At 33.1% G+C, this 17,057-nt stretch overlaps 1 protein-coding gene across 1 annotated transcript; it reads right to left on the bottom strand.

Moving 5' to 3' along the window:
* Window positions 1-12,371: 12,371 nt before the first annotated feature.
* LOC146534208 (uncharacterized) lies at window positions 12,372-13,899 on the bottom strand. The gene is made up of 2 exons (XM_085194641.1): window positions 13,564-13,899; window positions 12,372-13,305 (listed from the first exon to the last, which is right to left on the bottom strand). The coding sequence occupies exons 1-2, from the start codon at window positions 13,636-13,638 to the stop codon at window positions 13,051-13,053; spliced, it is 330 nt and encodes a 109-aa protein (XP_085050767.1). The 5' UTR covers window positions 13,639-13,899; the 3' UTR covers window positions 12,372-13,050.
* Between the last annotated feature and the right edge of the window lie 3,158 nt (window positions 13,900-17,057).

Below are 17,057 nucleotides of genomic sequence, written 5' to 3'. Positions count from 1 at the left end.
GTGGTCAAATGTTTTCGGTAATAGATAAAACAGTCGCAGAACGTAAACAAATATCAATTAGACCAATTACTGAAAATAAAATTAATCTTTTTAATAATAAAGTGAGTGAAAAAATTGCAAACTTAGAAATAACCGGATTAAATCCGAATCAGCTATATTGTAAAGTTTTTAATTTACTCACTACAGAGTTTGATAACATTTTTAAAGTTAAACAGATATATAAAAACTCGAAGTTAACTTTTAGCGACTGGGCAACTGTTGGTATATACCGAAGCAGAAATAAACTATATGAATTATATAATATGAAGCAATGGAAACAAGATCCGGCGTTCTTGTTAAAAGTTAGAAATTATTCAAAAATATTTAAAAAGGTATGTGTCCAGGTCAAGTCTATGCATATAAGAGCAAAAATTTTCAACTCTAATAATAAAATTAAAGCTACATGGGATGCTATCACTACGGTAACTGGGAGATTTAGAGCTGTCAGTGAACCTATTAAATTAAAAGTTAATAATATAATCTTAAATTCAGATTTAGAAGTGGCAAATACTTTTCAAAATTTTTTTTCTGATATATCTACTGAAGTAACACGTTCACTGCCATCATCTCCTTCGGAAGCAGAATTAATACTAAAAACCCATGTAAATAGTTGTAGACAAAATTTTGTGTTTAAGAATGTGTCACCAGATGAAATTGTCAAAACTTTTAAAAGCCTTAATTTAAAGAAAACTGGTGACTTATGGGGCATGTCTGTTAAAATTTTTAATTCAATTATACCTAATATTGCTCCTTACCTTGCTTTAATTTTTAACAATTGTGTAGAATCCGGTACTTTTCCTGATTTAATGAAATATAGCTAAATAGTGCCGCTTTACAAAAGTGGAGATAGATCTGAGCCTGGAAATTACAGACCGATTTCTGTTTCGCCATCCTTAAGTAAAATATTTGAAAAAATAATGTTCAACCAGCTCACAATTTTCTTAAATATTAACAAGTGTTTCCATAGTGAGCAATATGGTTTCACCAAAGGCAAGTCCACTACGGATGCGGGTGCCGCACTCCTAAAGCACATTTATGACGCATGGGAGAGGTCACAAAATGCAATTGGAGTATTTTGTGACTTATCCAAAGCCTTTGATTGCGTAGACCATGTAACTCTGTTGTTAAAACTAAAACATTATAGTATACAGGATACTGCCCTTGACCTTATTGCCTCATATCTAAACCAAAGAATCCAGACGGTTAGTATAAATAATGTAAAATCATCTGGATCTCCTCTAAAGATGGGCGTTCCACAAGGATCCATTCTTGGTCCCCTTTTATTTCTTCTTTACATTAACGATCTACCTTTTTATGTGAAGAACCTATGTGATATTGTACTTTTCGCGGATGATACCTCTTTAATATTTAAGGTTGACAGAAATAAAATAAACTATGACGATGTGAATAGCGCATTATCGCATATTCTTCGTTGGTTTGATGTTAATAATCTAATGTTAAATGCTAAAAAAACTAAATGTATTGAGTTTGCCTTACCAAATGTTAAAAAACATAATTTTAATGTAATAATTAAAGGAGAACCTCTTAATGTGTCGGAATCAGCTATTTTCTTAGGTGTTACTATAGATTCCAAACTCCAGTGGAACGCTCATCTGGAAGCACTTGCAGATAAACTCAGCTCTGCCGCGTTCGCAATTAAGAAAGTAAGACAAACGACGGACGTTGAAACTGCCCGACTAGTCTACTTTAGCTATTTCCATAGTATTTTATCTTATGGAATGCTGTTATGGGGCAGTGCTTCAGAGATATTCAATATTTATTCTCCAAAAAAGAGCCGTAAGATATATTTATAATCTAAGAGCTCGAGATTCTCTGCGAGATGTTTTCAAAGATGCAGGTATTATTACAGTTGCTTCCCAATTTCTATACTAAAATATTCTCTTTGTCCGACAAAATATACATTGTCATAGTAAAAATATCGACAGTCATACGATAGAAACGAGAAATAAAGATAAGCTTGTTACACCAAGTTTTCGCCTCCAGAAAGTTAATAAATCCTTTATGGGTCTGAGTATACGTGTATATAATAAAATTCCGCAGTGTATTCTTAGTTTGCCACTACCAAAATTTAAAATATCTGTAAAAAAAATTCTAACAAGTAAAGCTTATTACACTGTTCAAGAATATTTAGAGGATAAGCATGTATGGAATTAATGTCTATTGAATATCAGGCAGGATAGCTGCCAACTAATGTAATAGTAAAATATACCATTGACTTTAAAAAGAGCAACTGTTGAGTTTCTTGCCGGCTCTTCTCAGCAGAACTGTCTTCCGAACCGGTGGTAGCTTTTTGTTGACATGTACATTCGACGATTCAAAAGTGCTTATAAAGTTTATTTGAATAAAGAATATTTTGAATTTGAATTTGAATTTAAAGTCCTACCCGTTGAGACACTTTCGCGCATGCGCTGCTTTAATGGCAAGTACTACATGAAAATAATGTACTGGAGTATTGTTCCTCTTAATAAGATCTACAAAAAAGCCCGCGACAGCATATTTTTATCTTTTAAGAATAACGTGTACTGATAATTTTGATGTCTAAAAATAATATTTTTTTATTGTGAGGGATATTTTTCCATAATGGTATTAATCCTTATCCTTTAAAATACTTTATTAATTTTCTACGTTAAACGTAATAAAAAATTTGTAATATAAAATTTGCTTTTTACACTATTTCGAAATTGCGAATAGTTATACAGAAAAACGCATTTAATTGTTGACACATCCCGCCGTTAACACATCAGCTGTATGTTACTCAAGTTTTACTTATCCCTTACTCTCAGCATATAAATAAGTATATTAGTTACGTTGGCCATTTAATGTAGATCAAAACTGTCTTTTACTGTTTTTCATTTTAATTAGTACTTTAGAAGTTGTTACAATATCAAAAAATCCTTGCTGCGAAACGGCTTATACAAGCGCGTCCGACGCGCCCGCTTGCCTTACACGCATCGGTGGTTCAGTGGTAGAATGCTCGCCTGCCACGCGGGCGGCCCGGGTTCGATTCCCGGCCGATGCATTCTATTTAATTTTCCTCACAGGCAGCCACGTAATGCTTGCTTTTCATCAGGGTCAGAATACCCTCTTCAGCATTAACCACAAGCTCGAAAAAAGAAAGATTTAGATGCGTTTGCACGTATTGGATAGTTGAAGTTGAATGTATTATTTCAGCGCGATATATTTGGTTTCATATTTTTTGTAGTAGTTGTTAGTAGGTAGGTTTTTGTTTATAATTTATTCCGTTTAAAAATAGTCATTTAAATATATTTTAATAAGTCTTGAAAAGATTAGTAGCACAGATTTAAAATTACGGTACCTACTAAAAAATCCTTGCTGTGTAAAACAATTGGAAAATCCTTATTGACACTACGAAAATGCGGGTTGCATTAGGGTTTAATTAATTTTCACATTATCTTAAGTGCTTTGCAAACATACATTATATGAATAGTCCAGTAGTAAAAGCGGGCGAAGCCGCAAGAGGGTCGCTAGTAATAATATAAAGTCCATTACTATTTTAAGGAACAAAATTTTCTTTTGAAGCATTTTTTTATGAAATATCACGAACGAGTAGATAAAGAAATTGTTCAGAGAAATCAGATCTTCTAGAAAAATTACAATGATCAAAAAGTTTAAACAAGCACAAAGTATCAATTAATGTCTTAGAATAGAAAAGCATCAATCAATCTATATGTATACCTATGAAGTTCAGTAGAGATACGACGAGAAGGTCGATCTGGAGGCGGAGTGCGGCCTTCTTAAATCGGCCAAGTGTGAGTCGGGGTATGCTCAGCTTTTTGGCATCAAATGGTCGAATTATAATAAGTAGGTAAGATATAGGTTGTAATCGTCAGGGTATCGACCGTAAAGTGTGGCAGGCGTGCCCGCGACGGTGTATCCGCTTACACTGTAATACCACTATCAAACGCTAACTGAACTCTGGGCATCATGGACACAGCTTGAAACTAGAAAATTACAATTATAATTTACGAGTAGCATACAAACCGTTCAACTCCCCCATATTGCTCGCTTCCTTGTTTATTTACACACGTTTTTATTACTTTCTCGAATAACTTCAAGTCGTCAACATCCACTCAGCAAGCCCCACGACGAGTAGGCCTCCCGACCTTGCCGGAGTTCGTTATATATACAAAACTTAAACGCAAATCTCATTATAATCTTCCCCAATATGTCAAACTGTGATCTACTCAAGGCTAAGATTATCGTATTTAAAGATTCTTTACAAAACAGTATTGAAATGTATTATACGACAACAATTAAAATAATATTTATTTGTATGTACATTACGGAGTGTATATTTACATGTATGTAACTGTTAAATAACTTTATGCAAAATAAGAACTGATTGCTTAATTTGAACGTTAAATACATAAATAATCACCTCGGACCTGACAAGAACCGGCGCAAGAAAAGTTTTTTACAAGATATTTTCTTATATTGTTACTTAGTTAGTTTACGTCGTCGTCGTCACTAGTAGGTGCCTATGCGCTCGTATATATGTAATATAGTACACAGTCCTCTCCTATCTCTCCTCTGGACCTCGTTGCTTGCGACATTACCCATTTTACATCAATAAGTGATTTATTTAACCAGAGTTGAGACAACTAGTTCATTATGAAACAGCCTTAATAATTAGATATAAGGTTGTTGTAGCATCAGCTTTCTTTCTTTAATTTTTTTTTTTTTAATAAAAACGAAGTACGTTTTGGTTTATGTTAAGTAAATTTATTTTATACTTTTTAGGGTATGGTTTAAGGCAAGTTTGTTTTTTGTTATAAATTTATTTATTTTACGGTTATGTAAAGTGATGGGTAGACCTGAAAAGGATGCTTCTCGAGCGAGCACGTCGTGTCGTAGTACACATAGTACATAGTACACCTCAATCTTAATTTGGTATAGTTACAAGAACATCCGTAAAAAATGTTCGGATGAATTAACCTTTCCCTTTTTTGAAGTCGGTTGAAAATGAGAACATTAACTTTTTTTAAGTTGGTTAAAAAGAAATGCAACGATCGAGGAATCTCATTTTTGTAGTCAAAAATCAACAATTAAAACTTTTCGCTAAAAAACTACAATTACTACTAAGTAATTGTAATTTTCGTTGTTTTTCCTTGTAACTGTTACAGTAAAGATAGGTATTACCACTACTTAGGACATCTTTGGCCTTTATCATCAAATTGTGATTTCCGAAAGCAAACACGAGTCTTTATAAAAATTACCCAAATCCTTGTAAGTGTGCCTAAAACATTTGAAGGGTTCCTCAATTTCTCCAGGAACCCATCATCAGATCTTGATATGATTACCATGCGACCACCTGTGAGGTATCCTGTGAGGTACCTTTCAAACAAAAAACAATTCTATTTGATCAATAGGACGAAGGCACAAATAAAAACAAGCTAGGTTTAAACATTACTGATAGTCTCGTCAAGTATTGGTACGCCTTCACCGACATCACTGTCAAAATATTTTAATTTCATAATAACAGCAATTAAAAACTCAATTCACCACATTCAGTGATCAGTGTTTGAACTACAGACACGAAATGGTTACGTTGTGTTTGTACCTACTCGAGGAAATTAATTATTCTCATTTATCACAAGAAAAAGCGCGGCGTTTAATTCCACCACTCTACGTGCAATGTCTTGAAAATTGCGGCGGTGCTTGGAGTACAGAGAGTGACTTTGGGTACTGCTAGAACTTATTTGATACGTAGGCAAGAGCGCCGCGTTGAGTTCCGTCACTCAACGCGCCATGCCTCGGAAATCAGGCTTCCCCTGACTACCCTCCTTTTAGCGGGATACAGCGTGAAGGATCGAAGACGTTCACACCAGTTCGTCCATATCACACTTAATGTGCCGTGAAACGAAACGTCTATTTTTTATTAAACATAATTAATTACTTTCTGAAATACAAAAAAAAGATTAGATTTAGATTTTTTTTAACTCAAACCAATCGTGTCACGTGCGTCGTAGAACGCTCGCTGTAACCCGCATATAGCAGGGTAGCTAGAGCTAGAGTTAAGACACTCCGTTCCTCACTTTATGCACAATTTGAGACTGTGTTCCAGCACTCAATAGTGGTGGAAATCTATAATTTTGGAAAAACAGAGCCTGTAATCATTGTATTTATAAACAAAAAAATAATTATTAATTTACTTCAGTATCGAAGTTAACGATCCGTGTGACTACATAATTGTGGTAATTACACGTTTTTCTTCACTTTATTCGCAAGCGTCGTCCACGTCAACACTTAGTTGGTTAATTAAAATAATTTTATCCAATATTTTGCAAGTATACATATAATGTACGTTTAAAAGTTTATTACATTTTAATAATTATTAAAATTTAATATTCTTAATTAAGTCATTATCTCAATAATTAATCGTTTTATTTAATTTAGCATTTTTTAAAGAATCTATAAATTTAATTTATAGTTTTTTAATGTAACATAAATATTATTTTAAGTGGTAATATTCGAAAAAATTCTAATTCAAAAAAATACGCGCTTAGCCTTAAACCGATGAAATGAAAATCGACGAGTGGAATCGAACCTACAAACTCCTCCCTCTCAGTTCCTACCAGGCAGACCACACCCCGAGTCACTTACAGAATGCGTCCACGAGACTGATGAGACGATGAGAGACAGTTGACCTGTTTACGATAGTTTATTGGCCAAATTCGCTAAGTACTATGTTTCGGTTATAGATACAGATTTTCAATATGTAGGTATTCATTTCCAAATTCAATTTCCACTGAAAATTTGCTCAGTGGAAATTGAATTACTAATATAAGAATTATTTGTAACTTTACGAAAATTACATTATTTTGTTAGTTATGTTTTACATTTTAAGATTTGTTGAAATATCTACGGAATGATGAAAAAGCGAGATTTCCTTCATTCTTACATCATAAAGTTAAAGCAAAAAACGCTGCGGCGAGTTTTCTTATTTTGAAAATTAAAAAAAGTAACTCAAATATAAGATAAAAATTCAATGACACAGGTACAATGAACACTTCCTGATCCTTACAAAGCTTACGATTTCATATTTACACACATGGTTACGTCATTTAGGGGTAATTATTCCTTCTGTGCGAGCAGGGTCGATTTGTTTTTAGAAAATGAAAGATAAATTGATCGCAGCGAGACCCGAATCTGCTTCTCTTTGTAATCGTCAAAGCGCTGACTGCTAAGCTACTTGGTACTTGTTTATGCTACTACCATCTCAGTTGGGAGATTCTTTCAACCTCAAAATTATTGCAAGGAATTTGACAGAAGAGATATTAAATAATTGTAACAATTGGGGGTTGATCGCTGTTATCAAATAAATAAGGAACATCTGTCAGCAAGTGCGATGGTTCTAGGTTCGTGACCCGCTCTTAATGGGTACCTATCTAGCATCACGTTAAATCGACTACAGCGTGCTCTAGGGGACTTATTATATTATCTTCACAATGTTCCGTTGGGTATCAATTAATGAAAGAGCTTTCCTAGCACATTTGAAACAATATCAGCTGTTGCTCACTGCGGATATATCTTTTACATTCACAAGGAGGTATAAATTCTAGTTATTTTGTGAAAATTGATGAATGAAATGAAGCCGAGCAGGATGGAACTGTTTTTTTTAAAAGTAGTATCAAACCTTCAAGATCTTAAAATACAGTGCTCGCTCTAACATTATATATGTGGAAAAAAAGATTTTGAAAATATATCTTTACATTATTTAATAAATCAATTTATCCCATCAAAAACATAAATGTAAAATGAAAGCCAAGTTTTGTAATAAAACGTATTTTTTCAGCGATAAAAGAAGTGAGATGTAAATGTATGCCAAGTTCAATGGTCAGTCCTGAAATTTATTTTTAACAATATAAAATATTTTATAACAACTGAAAATGCCCATTCTTCTTACAACTTGGAGACTTTATTTATGTGTAATATCTGACTTGGCTAGTTTTCATAAGAATTTACAGTAGAATCTGAGTAGAATAGAATTTGAATACATTCATTTATATCGATGTAAATTAATTTGAAAACTTTCTAGTTTTCATAAGAATTTACAGTAGAATCTGAGTAGAATAGAATTTGAATACATTCATTTATATCGATGTAAATTAATTTGAAAACTAGCCAAGTCAGATATTACACATAAATAAAGTCTCCAAGTTGTAAGAAGAATGGGCATTTTCAGTTGTTATAAAATATTTTATATTGTTAAAAATAAATTTCAGGACTGACCATTGAACTTGGCATACATTTACATCTCACTTCTTTTATCGCTGAAAAAATACGTTTTATTACAAAACTTGGCTTTCATTTTACATTTATGTTTTTGATGGGATATCATTACTTTTTGTTCAGAAATTATAAGTAGGAAGATTACAAGTAGTTTTCCTATAGGAAGCTACTACGGCAAGAAACTCAAGAGTTGCTCTTTTTAAAACATAGTTTAGAGTAAGCGCTTCATAGGACATTTCTCTTCGCCAAATAAACCAAGTAGGACACCATTGTGATAATACACTTCTATCTTAATATTGTACAAATCTACTGCAGCCTTTATTTCGGAAGTAGCTCCGTACGTAGTTAAGCAAAGCATGTCTTCTTTAGAAGAGTAAGGATTCCCGTTTCGAGCGCTAGTGTAGATACTTAAATCATTCCAGTTACGCCATACGTACTCTACTATAGTCTCGCGAAATTTATTAGTTTGTTGTATATCAATACGCTCAAACAAAGAATATGCAATAGCATGGAAGAGACAGCTCCCATCGGGAGGCATTGGAACAATTCGGTGTAAGTTCTTGTTTCAACCACAAGCAATTCTATTGAACGACTCATTGTTCAACATGTCTTGGAAAAAATATGAACAATAAGTTTATTAAGTGCTGACGGAACCAATCTGAATTGATATGATCCCAAGGTCGACTTCGTTCTCTGCCGTTTTCATAAGTGAACCTAAAACCACTAAAATCATGAAACCCAGGCCAAAAAAACCATTAAAATATGAGCGCCTTCGTACAATAAAATATATCTAATATAATTAGGTATTTACTTTTGTATTATGGTCAATAATATTATGTTTTATTACTCTTAAGACGATATTTAATTATATATGAAAATAGATTATATTTATCTATGAATCTCGACTATACTTTTTATTTTGTTGATTAAATGACAGTTGTCAGATTTGAAAGTAATTAATGTATGCTGCGTTTAGAAATTTGAAATAATAATTATTATTTTTTTCTAATTTTATTATTTTGTTGGAATAACTCAACACGCAATGCCTCCAGAGTTCGATGGAAAGAGGGGAACTGAGTGTCTTAACACTAGGTACCCTCTGTCTACCCCGCTATGTGTGGGATACACCGTAAAGCGGATTTATTTATTTTTTATTATTTTGTTTAAGTAATTTTTAATTTTCTCTTTTTTTCTCTTATTTTTTTTATTAACAATTACTTAAATTTTTACTGTTAATAATTACTTTACAATTACTTCTGTTAAGATAGCTGGTAGGCTGACAATATATCAAATTAAAAATCAAACCAGTTTCACGCTGTATCCCGCACACAGCAGAGTAAACAGAGAGAATCTAGTGTTAAGACACTCAGTAACTCCACTTTCCATCGAATTCTAGAGGCACTGCGTGTTGAGTGGCGGAACTCTACGCCGCGCTTTGCCTTGGGGGAAATATAATTTTAAATAAATATTTCAATTCCTCGAGTGGGAATCGAACTCACAACCAGTCGGTTTTACAGACACACTTTGTGCCCCGATGCCACGACTGGCCTTACAGATAGTATATTATTATTAAATTTTATATATATTTCTATCAATATATATATATTTTTTATATTTATTTTTTAGTGTATTTTTTTTCTGTCTTAGGGTTCTGTACCTCGAAAGCAATAAAACAGAACCCTTATAGGATCGTATATAGGACTTAGTACTTAAATATTGTAATAATAATTTAATATCAAATACGTTAATCGACTATGCAAATACTCTTAGTATAATAAGTACTAAAACATATGTTTAAATTATAATAAATAATAATGAAGGATGTTAATCCATTTATTATCTATATATATAAAAGGACTTGTCCTCGCTGACTGAGGTAAGACGCACTCACAGCCGTAACTGCTGATGGTAGAAACGTAAAGTTTGGACAGACGTTTACTTTCGTAATCTGGACATCCACTAAGAAGGGATTTTGAAAAATTTTAACTCTAAAGGGGTGAAATAGGGGTTGAAAGTTTGTATGGTTTTTTTTTTAAATCGGCACCGATTTTTATAAAATTTGAAATTTAGATTTTTAAAAGTATTTAATTGAATACGTGTTTCATAGTTTTCTAGAATTCTCCCGCTAAGGGTGCAAATAAGGGGTTGAAAGTTTGTATCGATGTTTTTAATCAGCACCAATTTTTATAGAATTTGAAATTCAGACTCTTAAAAATATTTAATTGAACACATGTTTCATGGTTTTCTAGAATTCAACCCCTAAAGGTGCAAATAAGGGGTTGAAAGTTTGTATGGAAAAATCTTCAAATCGCCACCGATTTTTATAAATTTGAAATTTCGACTCTTAAAAATATTTCATTTAACACATGTTTTATGGTTTATTAGAATTCACGCGCGTCCGCTAGTATTTTTATATGTTTACGTGAAGCCCTTGAAGTCCACATGATGACAGGCTTTCTCAGGACATAAATTAGAGTCATTTTCAGCTACAAATGGAGACATATCTTATCTTAGAATATACTTGAAAGCATCGTGTTGTTTTAGATGGCTTACGTAAGTAATAGTGAAGTTAGTCTACAAAACAAATAAAATATTTACTAACGTGTGACATAAATAAAAGCAACATATATATAAATAATGCATTGCTCTTATTTTGTTGGCAGGCGCTACACTATAAGTAAATGTTCCTAATTGAATCTATTTATTGAAAAATTATAAGAAAATGTTAAAAAAATACTAGTTTCGGATTTTTTCCTTTACATACACCCAATTACTTAACCGGATGCTAAATTTCACCATTCCAGGTCATCTGGAACTTGGTTAACATTAAGGTCTATAGGTCAGTCACCCCCCTAAAAATTTACGATTTTTGGACGTCATTATCTAAATAACTGTTTGAGCTGTGTTTATGAAATTTAATGCACGTATACAGGTAGGGGGTCTAAATATTTGAGCCAAATATGACAGCTTTAGGTGGAATAGTTTTTGAGTTACGAATAGCTAAAAAGTGGCTTCAAATGGTTCGTGTAAAATAACACACGGTGCTGCTCGCCAGTTCTGTTCGTAAAAAAACTTGGCCACGCGCTCCGCGCGTTTTAAATAAAGTCCAGTGTCAATCTTGACGTAGAGAGTTTTATAAAATTTTGTAAGAAAGAAATGACAGAATCTAGATGTCTTCAAGTAGAAGAGGGTACGATAGCTCAGTCAGATACAAATTTATGTCTTTTTTTTTTATTTTAACAGCGGGCGCATAGTTGCCCGTGCCTTTTTTTATTTTATGAAAGTTATTTTAATGTGGCGTACTTAATTTTGGGACAATTTAAACTGTACTTATATCTAGAGCTTATACTAGAGGGGTTGCATGAGACCCCTACCGACATTTTTTTTTAAATGTTATTAACATATATAATTTATTTTATATAATTACTTTATACATGTATAGAACACCTTCGCCTATTAGATTTAGCCTGGCTCATGCAGAACGCCTTCCTTAAGTTTTTTGATCAGTGCCTCTATCACCCTATCATCTCTCTGTGACATTGCCCCTTTTAGGTTCCCCTCCACCACCTCCGTAAATGAAGCGCACAAATTTATGGTTTGAAATGCGTTATGGACGTATTACAGCTTCAAAAATGCACGAAGCTGCTCAGTGCACTACAAAAGATGGGTCTCTAGTGGAACAAATGTTTGGTGCTGTAACATTTAAGGAAGCTGCAGCTATCACAAGAGGAAAAAAGATTGAAAAATAAGTTATACATGAAGTTGTGCGTATTAAACCCCAGTATATGCTGTATATGCAGACCCCTATATTGATTGGCGCCTCACCTCGCCTTTTATTACATACCTTAATAATGGTAAACTAGACGCGAACTATCATGCACATGCGTATGACCGGAAAAAGAAAAGGCCTTTTTTGTATTGCACGTCGATTTTGAAACCTCAAAAAATGTTGATATACATGAAGTATTCTATGATACAAAATATTGTGATAATCTCTTTCAAAAATGTGTTAAATTTTGGGAGGAAAATATTTTTGATAAATTAATAAAATAAAATGATGTATTTTATGGTTTTATTATTTTTTTTACAATAAATTTAAAAAAAATGTATACCACTACTCTAAATGAAACAGACTGCTTTGTAGATTAACTATTCCACATGCTGAAGTCACCCCCGAATCTAGCAGGTCGACTTGTTTTAAATCTACACAGGCGTATGGTAACATGAACTTAAAACCTCTAAGTCTGCCGATATGCCGCTGCTATTTTCTTGGTCGGTTTTATTTTAGTGCTAACGCTAGGAGGTCTGATTAGAATATGGCCGTTTTGTTGCAGCAAATGCGTAATATTTTTAAATCCTCTATCAGCTAATACAGCTGATCCTTTAGGTAAAGCTTGCCAAATACCACAATCTTCAAAAATTTAAGTATCGGTTGCTCTGCCACCATAACCCGAAGTTGTTGTCAGGATTATTTAAATGTTGATGAGGGTTATATATTTCGTATGAAGAGGCGTTAGAAGATGTGTCGTTCAAACTACGAAGCGATACTAGATCTGGACGAGATATTATTTTCTTCTCTTTCTTAAAATATTTTTCATTAGTCATGGTTGATTTATGGACACAAAGGTATACAGTATCTTTTATTTTTACATGCACTCCCTTACTTTTTTTTGATATTTCCAAATACTCTTCCTACTTCCTACTACTATCTCTCCTACTTCTATCTTCTATTACTTTTTATTCTTCACAGCAAGCAATAAATATCTCTTCAGGTTTCTCAGTTACACTTAATATTGGAGTAACGATTTCTTCTTCATTATTTAATAGTGTCTCGAAATATTTTATTCTATGGCGTTTATGCACTGCAGATCTTTCCACTTTATCTTTCTTTTCTTGTTGACAATCAAATTTGTGAGGAACTGTACCTTTTTTAAGTTTTAATCTTCCACCAACCAGCTTATATTTAATATATTTTCCCATATCATTCTCAATCTAGAATAACAAAAATCTTATTATCTTAATTTCTCAGAACTAGAAGAACTAAAGAAGTAGATAACTTATATACTTATAGGAATTAAACGGTAACTCAAATAGTGTTGTTTTCGTGTACTCGGTTATAACGTATACATAACGGGAAATTTATAAGTTTTGATACCAAAGGCTCTGTACCCCTGGCCAAAATTACCAAACCAAATAAATGCAAACTACAAAAGTAAGCCCACTTTAAAAATGATCACTATACATACTTACATTAAACTGGTCTTCACAACAATAAACTTTGCTTTTATCTCCAAATGGATTTGCCTTTTCATAACTTTTAACCATTTTTTTCGTAATTTGGTAAAAAAAAACAACTAAAAAAAAAACTTAAAAAAAAACTAAAAAAAAACAACTTTTCCGGCGCATTTTTGGTTGTATTTGTGCATTTTGGCACATCACACCATTTTCTAGTTTTCACTGTACTTGACATTTTAGAAATTTGTGGTGGAACGCCAGCTAAAGAAGAGCGCGAACTGCGAGTGAACGAAGACGAACTGAGCGAGCGAGTTTTGCAAGACCTGTGACGTCACGCGAGTCGGTTATGGCCCGACGGAATCTCACGTCGCGCGCTTACTTTAAAGGACAATATCTCCAAAAGCTAATAGACGTATCAAAATAATTCTTTCACAAGTATTTTTTGTTTTTAAAAGACAATACGATGAGCTAGAATTAACCTAAAATATATTTATTTGCCCCTTTAATGTTACTTAAAATGTTGTTTTATTACTTGCCTAAGAAAAGTATTTCAAGTTTTGTGCCTTTATGTGTCTTCCGACCTTGCTCCTGCAAGTCTTTGAAGTAACACTGCTCCAAGTTCTTCATCTTCATTATTCTGGGAAAACAAACGATAGCTATAATAAATAATATAATAGATAGATAGAATATAATATTTATGTTTCGTGGTAACAATAGATTATGTAATAATCATTATTAAGAAAATCTTACCTTATAAGCTCACCCATCATTTATAACAACTTCTTTATTAGAATTATATTTTATAAACGTGAGTTTTTCAAGCACTATAGAATAATGGAAGTTTAACAAATATTTAATTCGTCTATTTGAATTTATATTAACATATAGATATATACTTAACTCAAATAAAAGTGCGTGCTAACGCTAAGGTTCCCCTTAGGCTATTTGAGCACGACTCGCGGCATCTTCTTGTAGCACCTATATATATGATTTGTACGTGAGCTCGCTAGCGTTGCTTTACAGTTTAGTTTACACACACATATTTAAAATTTTAAGCTATCATGGAAAATTTGATTTTTTATTCAATTGATATTATTTTTGAGGTTCCTTAGATTTTTAAGGAAAAAAAGGAACCCTTATAAGATCACTTTGTTGTCCGTTCGTCTGTGTGTCTGTCTGCCTGTCAAGAACATTTATCTCAAAAACGCGTTGAAATTCAAACCATATCCATAATTTCCTGACAAAAAAAATGTTTCTACATTTACTCAAAAAAAGATATACCTAACCGTTTATATCGTAAAAACGCGTGTTTCGACACTATCAAGGGATTCAAAATTCATAGCGTACATCTTGTTGCTCTAGAATTATGAAATTTGGCGCTAGCATCTACAGGTAGTACTAGTTCAGGAACAATTGCCAATCCGCCTTGAAAAGCCACCAGTTCAAGTGAGGTATCAAATGAAAGGGCTCTGGCTAAGCTAAATCTGAATTTCAGAAAAAGCTCAAAATCTTTATTTTTTTTAAGGAACCGTAAATCTTTATTTTTTTTAAGGTACCTACCGTAGCATAACCGAACAGTTTTCACTTTTGTATGGCAAACTTCCCTTAATGTTTAGTTAGTGTAAAAAGTTGTATCAATATGAAGCATTTTGTTCGACAAAATTGATAACACGAAAATAACTTTGATTACAAAATAAACAGCCCATTTAGGAATTGGAATTTGCTAATTTTTGCTCTACTAAAAACTGGGGAAATAAAAATATTTAAAACAAGTGACGTTCTTGAGAAATTGAGTGGTACGAATGGATTGTCTTAAAACTAGATTTTTTTGGTCTTTCCTGCTGTGTGCGGGATATAGCGTGAAGCAAAACTTATTTTTTTATTTTATTTACGGCTATAAAGCATAAAAACAGAAAAATGCAACATGGACTCGACAAATACACCCGCAGAAGGCGGATCTCTTGAAGAGCGTCAATATCGCGTTATCTAATTATCATATTTAATGGTTCTGTTTTGATTCGCTTTGTTGTGAGCGCGCTCGGACTATAGACGTATGTTTGAGCAATTATAAATTAGAAGTCAACAACAACTTAAATGATTTCGTAGGTCATCTGCATTAGTGGTATAAAGAAAAAATATATACTCGTATATAATTATAAGAATTTATGCATTTTTCGTTTTCCGCGCCGTCACGCGTTGAGGCATTGATAGCAGGGAAATTAAAATAAGTTGTATATAATACATCCCGAGTGACTTATATCACAACATACAGCTTGCTGGGACGGCAACAATTGTGCAAATAAAGAAAATAAAGACCCTAATTACTGTTAATTGGTCGTTCTACTAATTAAATGTTAAGAGGAAATAATTATAATTATTTAAAAAGCTTATATATTTTGTTTGGCTTCAGCCTGTATCCCGAAGGCAAGTAGAGGGAATGCCGGAATTTTCGAGGAACCGCGTTTAGAGTGGTAGAACTCAACGCCGGTGGCGAAATGGCTAAAAGAAGTGTTTTATTGACAATGGAGTGTCCTAACACTAGGTTCCCAGGTTACCTCTGCCTACCCCTACTACGTGGAGATAGTGACGTTTAAAAAGTACCGATATATATAAGCCGCGACAGCTAATATTCATTTTAACATATAACTTAGCCATTTCTTCGTTCAAGTTCGAAATTTACGTTTTATACCAAAGGCATTTTATAATTTCACTGTAATTGTTACGTAGTGCTTTACTTCACTGAAATTGTCTCAGAATTGATAGATTAATTATGAAAAGTAAATACCTTACACTTGTTTCCTTTAGTGGTGGTCCCATACATACCCCACTGCGGTCTGTCCCACAACGCCCTCGAATTATTCAATGTACTCACAGCTTTGAACAACGTACATGAAGGAAAACTATATTAGTTTAAATTAATCGCTGACAATCTTCTCAAAACAAACAATAACGAGTTACAATTATTATGAACATTTTAACTGTGGAGCCAAAAAGTCTCAAACAACCTTTCAATTGTTTTCTTGTTTAATCGGATAGATTGTTGACATAACTCATGTGGCTATATCAGACATAGTGCCGCAAACAGCAGGGCAGAGGGAACCTCGTATTAAGACACTCCGTTCCCCCCCCCCCCCACTCTCCCGGATGTAGAGAGATGGAGTGTCGTATCATTAGGTTTCTCAACCCTATCCTCTACTGTATAAAAAACATTATAACATAACAGTTTTTTAAACTGTTAAATGAAAAAAAAAGAATATTTTTTGTCATTTGTCACTGCATCACGGCGGCGTTTGGTATTTTATATAAGAAATTAGTTTTGTCCATAAACTAACAGTACTAACAAGTTGATAAATAAAACTAAAATACCTTTAGGGATACCTGTCTCCGCTTTATTCTTTATTAGACAACGACGAATATTATGTCAAAAAAAACGTTTTTTTTTCCCAATTTTATAATCGATACTATTGAAACGTCGAACATGATTCAAAAGAATGAGTATTATACGTAAA

This window comes from Heliconius melpomene, chromosome 12, assembly GCF_056956725.1.
Source record: "Heliconius melpomene rosina isolate 202511_hmr_F chromosome 12, ASM5695672v1, whole genome shotgun sequence".
NCBI lineage: Eukaryota > Metazoa > Arthropoda > Insecta > Lepidoptera > Nymphalidae > Heliconius > Heliconius melpomene.
This window is presented reverse-complemented; position numbering and strand designations above follow the sequence as displayed.

Bases quoted from the DNA above. Each gene is read 5' to 3' on its own strand.
- LOC146534208 (XM_085194641.1), bottom strand. From the start codon at position 13,638: ATGGTTAAAAGTTATGAAAAGGCAAATCCATTTGGAGATAAAAGCAAA. The intron at 13,306-13,563 runs GTAAGTATGTAT...TTGTTATTCTAG, and splicing joins GTTGTGAAGACCAGTTTAAT to ATTGAGAATGATATGGGAAA.